General features: G+C 42.9%; 1 protein-coding gene across 1 annotated transcript in view; it reads left to right on the forward strand.

Moving 5' to 3' along the window:
* The window catches only part of FBXW10B (F-box and WD repeat domain containing 10B), a 33,811-nt gene extending 24,152 nt beyond the window's left edge, over positions 1–9,659 (forward strand). Inside the window, exons 12-14 of the mRNA XM_087709810.1 lie at positions 3,142–3,413; positions 4,617–4,769; positions 8,386–9,659. Coding sequence (XP_087565936.1) covers positions 3,142–3,413; positions 4,617–4,769; positions 8,386–9,248 — 1,288 coding nt within the window. The 3' untranslated portion in view covers positions 9,249–9,659. The remainder of the gene's footprint in view (positions 1–3,141; positions 3,414–4,616; positions 4,770–8,385) is intronic.
* Positions 9,660–15,408: the final 5,749 nt, after the last annotated feature.

Here is a 15,408-nt window from a genome sequence, read left to right on the forward strand (position 1 = left end):
TTTTTGCCGATTCTTAACCGCCATTGGGGGGAATGGAAAAAGTGGAAAAGGCAATATTCTATCCTATCTGGAATAACATGGGGGATTCTCAGTCATCCTGGAGCTCCCTGGACATCGCAGCAGCCCCAAGTGCGCGGGATCTCAGCGTTTTTCGCATCGGGGCGTGTTGCAAGAAGAGGAAGTGAGCTTAACATCTCAGCTTTGCTGCCCAGCACTGGCAGAGGGGGTGGCTCCCCCCCTGCTCAGAGCACCTGAGCTGGGCACCGCGTTACCCCTGCCCTGCCTACTCAGACCAGCTGAGCCTCCCTGGACATCGCAGCAGCCCCAAGTGCGCGGGATCTCGGCGTTTTTCGCATCAGAGCGTGCTGCAAGAAGAGGGATTGAGCTTAACATCTCAGCTTTGCTGCCCAGCGCTGGCAGAGGGGAATCCCGTCTCGGCCTCGGGTGGCTGCGGCAGAAGCAGCGAGCTTTCCCTGCTGCATAGGGATGTGGGGGAAGGGCTCGGGCGTGGGAGGGGGAAACGGGCATCTGTCAAAACCCCGAATCCCGTCTTAGCCTCGGGTGGCTGCAGCAGAAGCAGCGAGCGTGGGGACGACACTTCACTGGGAGTGACCTCTCTTTCCCCGCTGCATAGGGATGTGGGGAAAGAGCTCGGGCACCCAGTTTTCTCTCCCCCCTTTTTTCCTTCTCTCTCTCTGCTCTGGGAAAGGAGCAGCGCTCTGGCGAGCCCCGAGAGATCCCCCCGTTCTCTCTCTCTCTCCCTCTCTCCCTCTCTCCCTCTCTCTCTCTCCCGGCTCTTCCAAGCCGAGGCGGCGGAGGCGGGAAGAGGAGTCCGAGGGGGAGGGAGGGAGGAATGGGAGGCGGCTGCGGCAGCTGGGCAATGGCCAGCAGCAGCCAAAGCAGGGGGAGGGAGAGCGAGATTTTGGCGAGGTGGCCGCGGGAAGGACCGAGGGAGGAGGAGAGGACGGGGCTGCTTGGGAACGGAGAGGCAGGAGAGCGAGGCGGCTGCCGGCCGTTTCACCTCACGCAGAGAACTTCCACTCGTTCCCGGGGCTTGTGCCGCCTGGGAACGAGTGGAAGTTCTCTGCGCGACTGAAATGGACACCGGCGGCAGGAGAGCAAGGCGGCTGCCGGCCGTTTCACCTCACGCAGCACGAGCCACGGGACCGAGTGGAAGTTCTCTGCGTGACTGAAATGGACGCCGCCGCAGGGGAGCCACAGGGGAGGGCGGCGGGACGCTACCACGCCTCGCGGACTCGCGGCATGGTCGCTGGGAACCGTGCAGCACAGGCGCCGCCACACCGGCAGAAGCTCCGTGAGTCCGTGACCGAGTGGAAGTTCTCTGCGCGAGCGGCGGGGGCTGTTTCACTCGCGCAGAGAACTTCCACTCGGTTCCGGAGCTTCTGCCGCCTGTGGCGGCGCAGCACAGGGGCTGGCTGTGACACGAGGAGGTGAAATGAACTCCGCAAAGGGGGAGAAGGAGGAGAGGAGGGCTGTCTCCTCCCCCCAGTGCCTCCCGATTCCCACCGGTACCAATTCATAACATGATTACTCACCAGTGAGTAAGCGCAGCTGCAACCCCAAAAGATGAAATGAAATGGAGACTCACGCAGGCGTGCTCAGCTAAGCGGAGTCCAGCCAATCAGTGAGCTGGTTGGGATGGAAAATTTTCAGCACGTGGCGTGCTGAAAATTTTCCATCCCAGCCAGCTCACTGATTGGCTGGAGTCCAGGCCAATCCAATCAGTGAGCGGTAGCCTGGGCTGGCTTAAATTTGTAGGATAGAACGGAATGATGAGCCAGCCCAGCGAGCTAGCAGCTGATGGGCGGGGGAGCGAGGGAGCTGCGAGCGCCAAAAAAAGCGTGTGTTTTTAAGAACCGTGCGGGACGCGAGAAAATTTATGAAAAGGCGTGGCTGTCCCGCCAAAAGCGGGACGTCTGGTCACCCTAAGTTAAGAGAAAGATTTTAAGTAGATAAAATGATTTTTAGGAACTGAACAATGTAAGACAGAATTTCAAAGAGAATTATGTGAAAATGATGAACATTATGCACAATTGCTAAAAATATGTATGTTTTACTGTAATTTGAAACAAGAAGAACAAGTTAATGAGTGTGATGAAATGGACTAAGCACTTTGATTATAATATACAGATGGATCAATGGGAAAATATGTGGTTGAAAGGGCTGAACTTCACGTTATGTTACAGTTTAAAAGAGAATGTTTGTAAAATGCTGTGTTGGCACATGACATCAGGAAAACTTTCTGGAATGTATAAAGGTGCTAAACGTATGTATATTGGAAATATGGTAAATGTGAATGGTCATGTTATAATGCCTGATTCACTTGTAAAAAAGTTAGAAAAAATTGATTAAAATATACACAATGATACAAGTAATTTAAATATTAATGCTGAACTGGAAATATCAATGTATTTACAATCGATGTAAAGAAAATTAGAAGCTGTTTCTTTATATCTACTTTTTCTTTTCTTTTTTGTTCCTTTCTCTTTTATTTCCTACTCTTTTTTAAAAATTTGTATTGTCTTTAATCTGTAAAAATGTCCTTAAAATTAATTAAAACAAGAGTTCCCTGGTTAGAGAATTAACTGATTACTTGATAGCTTTTGATATCAAAGTATTTTTACTTAGAGAAGCCTGAGTCAATCAAAGTGATATGTTTTCAGTTACTGCTGTTGTGTTAGAGTGACTCATATAGCAATCTGGTTTTATGTACTCATTTTTATGGAAAAGCGAGCTGTAAATTCATTTCTACTTAATGTGTATAGGAATTGCAGAAGACTCTTTTCCTTGAAAAATCATCCAAAGTATTAGTATTGGAAGGAAAATACTGGAAATGTCCTTGACCATGCAAAAACAGCTTTTCAGGAATATTTTTCATTCAGATTGTGATGGGGGGAAAAGAGGGGGGCGGAGACCTTTCCTTCATTTTGCAGTGACCAACCTCCCCTTCCTATGATTGTTATTATTGTGGATCTTCTGATTTTAAATAATAGAATTTGGGGGCCCTAGTTGCAAGGAAGAATAGTTGTGTCAGCAACCTGAAGCCACTTCATTACAAATCATTTTCTTGAATCAGTGGACAGATTTTATGTTTTCTCACTCATACAATTTCTTCCCTAGATTATTGATCAACGCAGAAGGAAGTGTGGTTTTGTTCCGGTTTGAGGAAGTAGAATGGGATCATAATATAGCTGCTAATAGAATATCTAACCAAGCAGTCATAGGCAGATTTCATGACGTACCAGCCCAAATTAAGCCGCCTCCATATTCAAAATCCGTGCGAGAGAAAAGAGCCAGAAAGAAAAATTGGAAGCTATACAGAGAAGCTGACGACACAGTACTTTCCTATTATATTTCCCAGCAGACCACAAGATTATCCAAAAGTGTCCCAGGTATATATGTTCGTGCAGGTATAATTGTATATGTATGTATCTACTGTATATCAAATTAGCAAGAAGTACCCCTTCTGCCAACAATTATGTCAGAGTGAGCAGATGGTGATGGATGGCTTCAACAGGAAGCCTTTTCTTCAGATCAATAAGATAAATACCATCTACAAATGTGTAGTGTGCATTTTGCACACTACACTTAGCAGGAAATGAAATGATGTGATTGCTCTGACTCTTCTTCCATTTTATGTTAAAGTGAAAAATACATTATGTTCATAACATGAACACTTAACTATAGCGTCCAAATAATCACATGGTAACTAATGCACTCTTTTTGCCAACCAGTGGCAATATAAATTCTACACACTGGTGAATCAGTTCTGAATGCGTATAATTGGGGTGATACAGTTGTGCATATTTTGGGACAATTGCTCAACCCCCCAGTTGAGAACCACGGATCTAGGTCCTCATTTTACCAACCTCAGAAGGATGGAAGGCTGAGTTAACCTTGAGACCCGAACTGCCAAACTGCTGGCAGTCAGCAGTTGTCAGAATTAGTCTGAATACTGCATTCTAACCAGAGGTGGGTTGCTCCTGGTTCACCCAGATTGGCCAAACCAGCAGTAGCAGTGGTGGGAGGCTCTGCCCACCTGCCTGGATGCTTGCACAGAAGCATCTCGCGTGCACTCAGGAGTACACCCGAACCGGTAGTAAAGAAATTGGCAACCCACCTCTGATTCTAACCACTGTTCCATCACGGCTCTGTACTTAATGAACACTGTCAGGTCCCATTATTTATACCAAGTATTATATCTGTTTAATTCTCATGGAGATATTTCAGTAAGTTTTAATAAATTAAAGTGGAATTATAAGATAGCTATGCTTCCAGACAATTTTTGGGGGATATCAGTCAAACAATTGTACAGATGTTTTATTTTGCTGTACTGTAATATATTTTAATAGGAAAAAAACATAGACTTAGTAAGATAAAATAGATTGTAAGCCAAAGATATGAAACCTATGTTTCATCTTCTATAAAATTCTTCAGGGAAACAAAATAATTGAATGATAAAAGTTTCATCTGCAAACAAAATCCCACTGTGGGAATTAATCCTCTAACTTTATGAGGCCATATTTAATTAGAATTATTCCATGGCATTCTGTTGCGTGACATTTTGGATTGCTAACCATGTGATTTTCTTCTAGCCCTTGTTTATGAAATTGTGAAGACTCCTTTACCCCGGAAGAGGGAAGGTAAGGCATCCATAGACCTGGATCCATACCAAAAGCAAAGACTCTCTCTACTTGCCCATCAAGCCTTACGGGAGCAATCTTCAACATTAATGAAAGTTATTTCTGGTAAATAATTTTTGAGAATTATTTTTAAAAGTTATAATGGTTACTTATATCTACCTTTAGGCTACTGATTAATACCTTAAGAAAATAAAGTGCGTTTTTAATTTATGGGCAAAACTAAAGAGAATTACAAAAAAATGGATTAACTGTCATGATCTCCCAATTTCTAACCAAAGTGGAATATTCTAAAAAAAAAAATTGGGAATAAAAAAAATGGGAAAATTGGTTTGAAGTCTGCACAGACTTATCTGATTTCCCCAAATCAAAGGCAACTGGAAAAGATGACTATTCTGCTCCATATATTTTTATGCTATAAGCTAGGATTCCTGAGTATGCAAAGCCAGTTATTAATTATTCAGCTAATGATGGGAAATACCCTTAAAGATGCAGGGGGTATTAAGCATCGTATCTGGTCTTGTAGCTGGAAATTGGACGCATTCATCACAACCCTTTAGGATAACTCTTCACCCCACATCTTCCTATAACCAGATTGTTTTCTTTTTGAATTCTCTCCCTTAAAATATAAAACAAACAATAGCTAAAAAATTTGGAAGATAATTTTATTCTTCTGTTCATTCCATTGAATTGGCCCTTCTGCTGTAGCCTTACCTTCATCCATCTCTGTGCCTATGCTTTCTCTCCAGTCCCTTCCATGTAGATGTGCGCTGTCCCCATTCAATGCTAAACAAACCATTCAGTCCAAATGGATATTCAAGCCTTCCCTGCACCTAGGATCTCATAATGGGAATGAAAAGAAACATTTCAGAATTATAAATAAAATGATATGGGTTTGAGCTATGTGCCAAACAGATCTTTTTGTTGGCTTTAATTGCCTTTGTCGCCACTGTGAATATAAGAAATTCAATAAGAAATTCAATATGTTTGATGAAAAGATGGACTAAGGGTAACATGACAGCAGTGTTCCAATATCTCAAGTGTTGCCACAAAGAAGAGGGAGTCAAGCTATTCTCCAAAGCGCCTGAGGGTAGAACAAGAAGCAATGGGTGTGGAAACTAATCAAGGAGATAAGCAACTTAGAACTAAGGAGAAATTTTCTGACAGTGAGAACAGTGAATCAGTGGAACAACTTCCCTCTAGAAGTTGTGAATGCTCTAACACTGGACATTTTTAAGAAGATGTTGGATATTCATTTGTCCGAAGTGGTGTAGGGTTTCCTGCCTAAGCAGGGGGTTGGACTAGAAGACCTTCAAGGTCCCTTCTAACTCTGTTATTCTATCTAATATTTTTATTTATAATTCTAAACACCGAATTTGGCACCAGAAGTGCATACTGTATTTATTTAAAATAAATATAGACACACTTTTAAAAAAACGACAAAAGAAATCAAGAGCCCTGTTGAATGTCTGCCAGGTTTTCACAAGGCTTAAAGCTTTTTACCATTACCAAAGACAAAACTCTGACTGATGTTTAGATAATCTATTATATGTTATGCACAAAATAGAATTCAGGCTTCAGACATACCATAAACTGCCACCAGGTTACTATTATTGACTACTGCATAAAGAACCAAGCCAAATTACTTTAAACTTGTTGCATGGCAGTTTATCTGAGGAACATTGCAGTATGATGTTAATAACAATTAGTACTGCTTTTACTGATAGCCTTGAGAATTTGATGAACAACTAGTAGTTGCTGCTAGTCTAAATTGAGCAAATAGGGATATAGAAGAATCTTAGAAAGAAAGCAGGCACTGGCAAGTTCATACCTTACAAATGAAATGGACTTTCACTATAATCTAATGCAGTGAGGGAGAACGTAGGACATACATGTCAGAGATAACCACATCGTATTTTGGGTGACATGCCAACATTCACCAATACTCAACAAGTATTCTTGAAAATCCCATTGTTGTGGGATTTTTGAGGCTGCAGAGGTTATGCAAGAATGGCTGCAGAGGATGCGGAATAATTTTCTCTGAAGCCACTTCAAGAATGAAGGGGGAGGGAAGGCTGGGAGGGTGGGTTGGGGGGGGAGGGATGTATATTAGGTTTGACGAGGGGTGTTAGATTTTAATGTAATACGATTCCACATGTATACTGTCTTCTCTTATTTTTTCTTTAAAACTAGGATATGTTAAGTATATTGATATGGAAGCATAAATACCATTAACATAGATTGGAGCTTGCTCAGAAGCCGAAATACACCAATGAGAGGAAGAGTGGGAAACAGAAGGGAGAAGAGAGATGGAAGAGAGGGATAGGAGAGAGGGTAAGGGGGGAAGATGAGGAGGATAAGGAGGAGTGGAATGTAGAGAGAGGAGAAGGAGAAAGGAAGGGGAAGTAGAGTAGGAAATGATGATGAAGAGAAGAAAGGAGGTAGGAGAGAGGTAGAAGAAAGAGGTGTATGGAGAGCAGAAGAGCTAATAATGGGTTTTTATCTGTTTGGGCGTTGATGACAAGAGGAACTGATGTAATTACTACTTAATACAATAGGATATTGGCTATGTGATAGTATACATGTGATTGTATGTCATGAAAATGGAAAATAAAAAAGCATATTTTAAAAAGAAAAAGAATGAAGGTCCTTGGTATTCCAGAGCAGCCTCAAGTAGGCTGTCAACAGAAAGAAAATACTGAATGTAAGAAGCACATGGTAGATACATGGGAGTGCTGGTTCATGATGCAATTGCACTGTTCCCCAAGATTCATAGGCTTTGGGGCATGGTGCAAGGTTTTCTTTATCAATAGCAGTGGTGATGCTAGGGTTGAAGTCAAAGCCCAGGCCTTAACTTCAGGCTCAGTCTTTGTGCTGCTGTCAAGTGTCATTGTTGACACTTGGTAAGGCTAGATGGAGGGGAGATAGAGAATTGATTCTCTTTTCTTTGGGTATGAAATATAACACATCAGCCGAATCATGTTGGGGATTTTCCAGATTTTTGACACGGCAAACCCCAAAGGTTTGCCATCACTGGTCTAAAGTATTCTCAATTGGAAATAAGTTTCACCATATTCAATAAACTTATTATAGGTAAGTGCTCATTGATTGAAATGATGATTTGCAAAGCATTACCCTTAAAAATAGATATTTGGGGAACTGTTAAGAGTTAGAGAAGCATTGGAACATTGGAGTGGGTGAATTCAGTGCAACATATGCATATTCCTTGCATTTCCTGTTTTTTAAATATCAGAATTGTTTGCTTACTGTTTATAATTCTGTAGTCATGATTGCTTTGGCAAGTATCAGCCCAAATACAGTCACTCAATAGAGGGTGAGTTATGACTTGTTCCCGATGTTGAATCCCTGTCTTATGGTTGTAATTGGGTTTTATTTTTGTTCTTCCTGCCATTGGGTATTACTGTTGATTGTTTCTATGTTTATTTATTATCATTATCAGATGCTTTTAAATCTTATAATCCTCTGTGATTAAGATGACCCAGATGTTCATTAAATTAATAAATCAAACAGTTTCCTGGGTTTTTCAATAAAGCTTCCGATTTTTCTAATTCTGTAAGTATTTTTTTAATGTCCGTTTTTGAAGACCAGGTTGCACGGCCTTCTGCTGAGTTGCCCCTGCTTTCTGTCTTCAAGTCCTGTTCTGATATCAATAGGTAGTATTTTAGGCTTTAAACTCCTTTCTCTCTTTTTCTTTTTAAAACAGATGAGGAATTAGTACAAGAAACTCCACCCATTTCCTTATTTAGCCAGAATACCAAGGCTTTGTTAAATCACCTAAAGAAGAGGCATCCTATTGATCCCATATCTAATGATCAGATACTCCTCACTGTCAGTACAGTACATCATGCCTATCAACAAGATAACGTCAGTGCCAATATGGCATACAACATGAACATTAAAGATGCTTGGGAACCTGTTCAGCCCAAGAAATTACAGCCTAAATCAACTCTATCTGCTCAAAGCTCAAAGAACAAGGCAACAGATCTAGCAGCCCAAGTGAAACAACTAAAGGCTGCTGGTATCACTTTAGGTATGGAAAAGATTTCCTCACCTTATGAAACCAAAATGCTACAGCTCAATACAAAGAATTCTTTGCTTGGTAGTACTGTGAAATCCTTCATTCCTCCCCCCTGTATCACACGTTCCAAGTCTTGCAGCAGCTTGTCAAGAAGGAAAGCTTATTTTAACATCTCATCTCCAGCTGTCCCCGCGAGTAAGATCATTGGTGGCTTTACAAGTTCAGCTGAATCCATCAAAATACCACGAATGAAGATTGCCCAACCTGATATCAATGTAATTTCACGGCGCAGAAAAGTTTTTAATGTCATTAATCCAAATCCTTATCGTTATAATTCTGGGTTCCAACTTTTGACTACACAACAAATGAAAGAATATGAAGAAGCTAAGATTGCAGAGTACCAGGCAACCAAGACAAAAGTTATTGCAAATAGAGAAAAGGTGTGTAAAAATGCTTGGGTGAGGAAAATTAAAGGTCTTCCTATAGATGACTTCACTAAGGAGGGAAAAACTGCTGCTCCTGAACTTGGAGCTAATGTTTTCATTTGAGGCTAACTTCTTTAATACAGCTGACAAACCCTGAAAAAACAAACGCAAAATTCCAGCCCAGGTACTGTTGATTCCCTCTGCTCTGAAATTTTGTCCTATTTCCCTCTTTTGGGAGACTGTGACAAACTGTACTAAATCAAACAATTAGACCTTCCTTGTTTTCAAAAAATGAAAAGTTTCCCTCCCTTTTCAAAATATTTCCAGTTTGCAACATTTGTATTTTATTAAAGTTCCTGTTCTGTTCATGAACATTTATTAACAAGATTGGTAACACCTTTTATAAATTTTGCTTCATAAATTATATGTATGCATTCCTAAGGTATCTTACTTAGCTGATATCTTAGTGTAATTGTTTCACTGTGTAGTTGTAAAAATTACCAAAATTATATGTTTACAAAATATTTTTCAAAATTTGAAATTAGTGTTTGTTTTGTACTTTGAATGCTTTTATTTATAACTGGCATAAATGATACAGGTGGGTAGAAGTACTGTGCATGTTCCTGGACAGAAAATTGCACCAAGTGACCTTTTTTTTCACATAAAAAGCTCAGTGGGAGCAACTAAATCACACCTCCAGCAATACATTTTGGTAGCCTGATACTTAAGTGTCAGGTTCTGAAGGGTTAATGAAAACAGCCAAACATAGGAATGATTTGAAATGCAGTTTGTATTCTTCCTTCGGCACAAACTGACCAACAAAGTACTAAGGCAACATATAAATTGTCAGAGCTGCCACCAGGCCTTCCCACCACCTTTTATAGTTATTTAGTAATTAGGATAACCTGCACCTCAGTGTGCACACCCATCCCCTCGTAACCCAAAACAAATACCACCCTGCAATTAATCGTGGATTGTTCTCAGTTATCACTAGCTTTGTAGATTTACTTAGCTGTTTGTGTACCCCTTGATATAGATGCTCATGCAGCACTTCATTAATTAGCTGCATGAACACCGCTGGGGCTCCTTGCAGTCCAAAGGGCATAACCTAAACTAGTAACCGCCTAGAGGATAATTAAAGGCTGTCTTCCATTTGTCACCAGCCTCCCTAAGATCTAATTTCGTGAATATGCATCCCTCTGCTAATCTAGCCAGCATGTCCTTCATTAAAGGGAGAGGGTACAAATGTTCCACACAGACAGCATTAAGGCCCCAAAAGTCAACAGAAAGGCCGCCATTCTTTTTCTCCCGGAAAAGAACGGGGGCCGCCACCCTTGATCTATCTGGCTGAATAAAGCCCCTTTTAAAATTCTTTTCTATGTATGCCCTCTTTTCTGCTAGCTCTTGTGGGGTCATAGAATACATTCAGGGCTTTGGCAGTTTAGCCCCAGGGAGTAGTTCCACTGCACCATCTGTGGGGCAGTGAGGGGGGGGGGGAAGTATCACATTCCTTTTCGCTACATACATCTTTTAAGTCTGCATATACCTGAGGGAATCGCTCCTCCCCAGCTATATGTACCAATGGCACTGTAGCCTAGAATCCCACTGGACCCTGGGCCATGGTTTGTGCCTCATGAGGAGAGGGGTCAGGACCAAGGCCTATTCTGAGATGCCTACTACCACCACCCCACCATATCGTGGGTTCCCACTTATCCAGCCACGCCTAGTACAATCTCCTCTAATGTGTGGAACCACTACAAAACACAAGAACTCCCGATGAGGCCCTATCCGCAATACCACCTGATCAGTTACATGTGTGGCTGGTTGGCCTCCCAATAATGACCCATCCATCTGATTAAAACACATTGGCCTAGCCAACTTGCTGAGACCAACCCCCAGACTATCAGCGACTGTGGCATTCATTAAGCAACAAGTGCACCCTGAATCTATCAGGGCTGTACATTGTTGTTTCCTGGCCACTTCCACCACTACCTGTATCACAAACGGTTTGATAGGCTTCATTATCATCAGGCCGGAATCCTCCCCCCAGTCGCTGCCACCTGTATTGAGCATATCACTCGATGGGCTGGAGTCAACTGATATAGGAAGATGTCGTTGAAATAGGGGATGACTCCTGGAATCCCCTGCAAAAGCCATTCCATGACGCTTTGGGCGATGCTAACACCAAATTGCAGGCGGTGACATTTAAATGCACTCCTGTGCATCACAATGGTTTGGGCCTCCACCGTAGTGCTATCTACAGGGAATTGTTGGTATGGCTGTGCCATGCCCAATTTTGTGAAGATTTTCCTGGGCCTAGTGAATGAAGTAGGTGCTGTACAATGGGTACAGGGTAGGGGCTTTGTTGTGTGCTTTATTTATTGTGCACTTGTAAGAGAGATTTTTTGCCGTCTCGAACACTTCCCAGCCACAGTATCGGAGAAACATGTTCTTTTTCTGGCCTTCAGGAAGGCCCATGAGGTTGTTTGCCTCGATGAGGCAATCAAATCGTAGCATGTATGAATCCCAGTGCTCAGTGACTGGGTCATACAAAGTCGGTGGGGCATGCATGGCCATTTTGTGTCCAGCTCTTTATTAAGTACAACAAGTGAGAATAATCCAGCGAAGGTTGAGTCTCACAGCAGCCCTTTTATATGGAGCTGTCAGACCCTTCAACCAATAGGATTAAACCTCTGTTCCCGCTGGAACAGAGCACCTTGGTGGAAACCACTGTAGTTATAACTAATATCTAACAAGGCCTATTTATGGAATGATGCAAAGCCTTGATAAGTAAGTAAAATTTTATGCTGCTCTTCTATCTGCACAATTGCTGGTTCCTTCAGATACATAGAAGCCAAGCTCCTGGCCTAGCCTTTAGGGGGGGGGAGCAGGGGTGAAATCCAGCAAATTTTGAGTACTTCGGAGAACCAGCAGCTGCCACCTCTGGCTGGCCCCAGAATGGGGTGGGAATGAACATTTTGCAGTATCCTTTCCCTGGAGTGGGGAGGGAATGGAAATTTCACAGCATCCTTCCCCTGCCACGCCTACCAAGCCACATCACACCCACCAAGCCACGCCCACAGAACTGGTAGTATAAAAAATTGAATTTCACTACTGGGGGGGAGGGGAAGAAGAGACAGACAGACAGAAACCCACCCCTAGAAAATCTTTTTAAAAAACTGCTCCCAAGAACATCTGTCCCTTTGTCAAGACAAAAACACCCCTTTTCCAACCTCACAATTCAAGAAAGGAGAGCAGTGATATTTCTAGGAAGACACCCAATCATCACCATTCTGCCAGATGCACACTCATCCTGAACACAGATGACTAAAAGGCGGAGGTGAACAAACTTCTAAAGGACAATGATATTCTGAAGAGAGACCCCACCAGTAGTTACAAGAAACTTGAAAAGCACCTGTGGGACAATCATGACCTGGATGACTGAGAATCTTCATAGAATCTCCCTTTGCTTTACAGATTATTCATCTCTCTGAACTAATTTCATAGTTCAGGAGATATTAGGAGGTGTGGTGGCAGTGTTTACTTTAGGTTACTTCTGCTGCAGGTTACTTCTAATTTCTGGCTGACTGCAATTTGGCAATTCGAATCTCACCATCCTTCCATCCTTCTGAGGTTGGTAAAATGAGGACCCAAATTGTTGGGGGCAATATGCTCACTCTGTAAGCCACTTAGAGAGGGCTGGAAAGTGTTATAAAAGTCTAAGTGCTATTGCTATTAGAACAGTCTTGAGTCAAGACTGTAGGGGGGAAAAGCCAGTAGGGGAAAAAAGTTACTAGGTGAAACGGTTCTATTAATATGCGTGGAAAAATACCTCAGAACCTCACATTAAGAAGCAGAGCAGCTTTATAATCAGAACGGATTTCAATCAAGGTCGAACAATTATTAGTTTCTCATAAAATAAGACACATGCATGAAGTTTTCTTGGGCATAGATAAATGTATCACAACAATCTCGCATCAGGCCAATAATGAGTTTTCTAAATCTTTTATCATTCGCTAATCGGGCTTCTCCGGTTAAGACTTCAAATTTTGTTTCGTCCTTCACTAGTTCACCATTCGGCTGCAGCGCCCATGCCGGCCTCCACTACCTCTCAAGGCACCCTTCTTCTCCTTCTTTCATCACCCTCGTCACCAAACCCGTCCTTGGCCCCAAATTCAACATCTCCCAAGGCCCTCCACCCCCGCCTCCAGTCCTCACTTTGCTGGGCCTCCCCATAACACTCGTGCCCTCCTCCTAATAGTAATAAAAGTTGGGATAAAGAAATGTAATTAATACATGAAATATGCTCTGTTTCACTCAATGATCTTAATTTATCTACTTCGGTCATTTTATATCCTGTGATCTTATTGCTTTTTAAGGTTTTTATGCTGCAGAGTCATTTGAAATGCAAATAAATTTCATAAAAATTTAATTTCATAAAAAATGAATGAAATAAATACATTTTCACCGAATTTTCGTCACCAGATTTCAACCCCGGGGGGGGGGGTCCTCAAGGGATTTAAAGTGCCCCCGTCCCGCTTGAGGGGCTCTCCGGGTCACCTGCGCCCCCTTCAAGCCCCCTGCCTTTCTCAGGGCCCCCCTTCTTCATTTGCCCTGAAACAACAACCCTGCAAGGTAGGCCAACCCAAGAGACTGTGGAGTCTCACTGTAGGGGGAGCGTTCCAGCATGACTCCTTGTCCTGAAATGGAGCAACACAGCCATAAAACTTTATGGAGGGCATTTCAGATGGGATCACAGTTTCAGCTTTTAAATATTTTGCACTCCCTGGTTTGCTGAGATGACTCATTTACCCCCCACCGCCACCCCCACCGCTGTGCATTTCTTTCATTTCCCAGTTTCTTTTTAGGAAAAGGTTTTCTAGGGTTTATATAATCAATTTATACAGCTGCCGATCTCAACAAGTAACTCTGACTGGCGAACAATATTAAAAAATAAAATAACAAAAGTTCAAACACATAGCCCACGAGAGAAACACAATAATCATTCATCACGAAGCAGAGCCTGAGATTTGGGCTCAGAATTCGATCTTTGGGGCTCTAAGAAAGGCCGGTCCGTGGAGTTAACCTCATCTGCCAAAAAAGCAATTGCATCCAGAGTCTACTGAAAGTGCAGTGTGGCCATTTCTCTACACCTGCCCTAAAAGGGAAAGAATGAAAATTGCCCAGGCAAGTTTAGCTGAGTGATAATCCCTTCAGCAAGAGGACTACCACTGCCTCCTGAAGAGGAAAGAGGAATAAGCTACTGCCCAAACCCAATCACAAGTCCCTTCCCAGGCAGCCTGAACCAGCCAGGAGAAACACGGAGCCCCTACAGAGGTGGACAAGCAAAGGTGAGGTGGCATTAAACACTTCACAGGTAACTATGCAAGATTTAGCCCCGGCATCCTCTGCTGAGGTTGATTCAAGGCTGGAGCCCAACACAGAGTAAATCCACGTGATTTTATCTGTCAGATGCCCAGGACGATCCTCACAACAACCACGTAGCTGAACTCCAGAAGTACCACTTCCTAAGACAGTCCGGCCATTTCCGGGATTCGGGGGCGGGACTTCCGCTCTCGGTCCCCCGTTACTCCCCGTTTTTGCCGGCGCCGACGGAGCCTGACCTGCCGCCGGCGGAAGTTGGAAGCCGGGAGAATCACGGCCGGAAGTTTTCCCGCCGCGACCCGGAAGCGACCTCTTAGGATTTTTGACTTTAACCAAAAGCTGCATAGCGCTAAACTAACAATCTATATTAAAGCTAATCACTATGCCGGCAGCCCCATTCTTAAAGCTTAAGAGCTAAAAGAATATAATGATTAATTGCAATAGGTTTCATTTTGAGTGCCACGTTACATTTCCCCATCTTATCCCTATTAAAATCCTGACTTTCTCTAGAGCAGGGGTCCCCAAACTTGCCAACTTTAAGACTTGTGGACTTCAACTCCCAGAATTCTCCAGCAAGCCTAGCTAGCTGGAGAACTCTGGGAGTTGAAGTCCACAAGTCTTAAAGTTGGCAAGTTTGAAGACCTCTTCCTTAGAGAGTCTATCTGGAACAGTGTTTATTAACCTTAGCGTCGACCTGCATGGTATTGTGACAGTTAAAAGTCCCAAACATCCTAAAACTGATAAGGTTGAGAAACATTGCGTAGAGAAGCCCCTCGCACTCGGAATAGAGATAATCTAATCTCAAACGGAGACGAACGCTGTTTGCCATATATCTATATCAGTCAACGCTTGACGGCTTTCCATTGGCTTGGAGGCATCACCACATAGCCTGGCGTCC

Source organism: Thamnophis sirtalis, unplaced genomic scaffold, assembly GCF_051295495.1.
Source record: "Thamnophis sirtalis isolate CommonGarterSnake01/CBP01778 unplaced genomic scaffold, rThaSir2_p1.2 scaffold_3, whole genome shotgun sequence".
Lineage (NCBI taxonomy): Eukaryota > Metazoa > Chordata > Lepidosauria > Squamata > Natricidae > Thamnophis > Thamnophis sirtalis.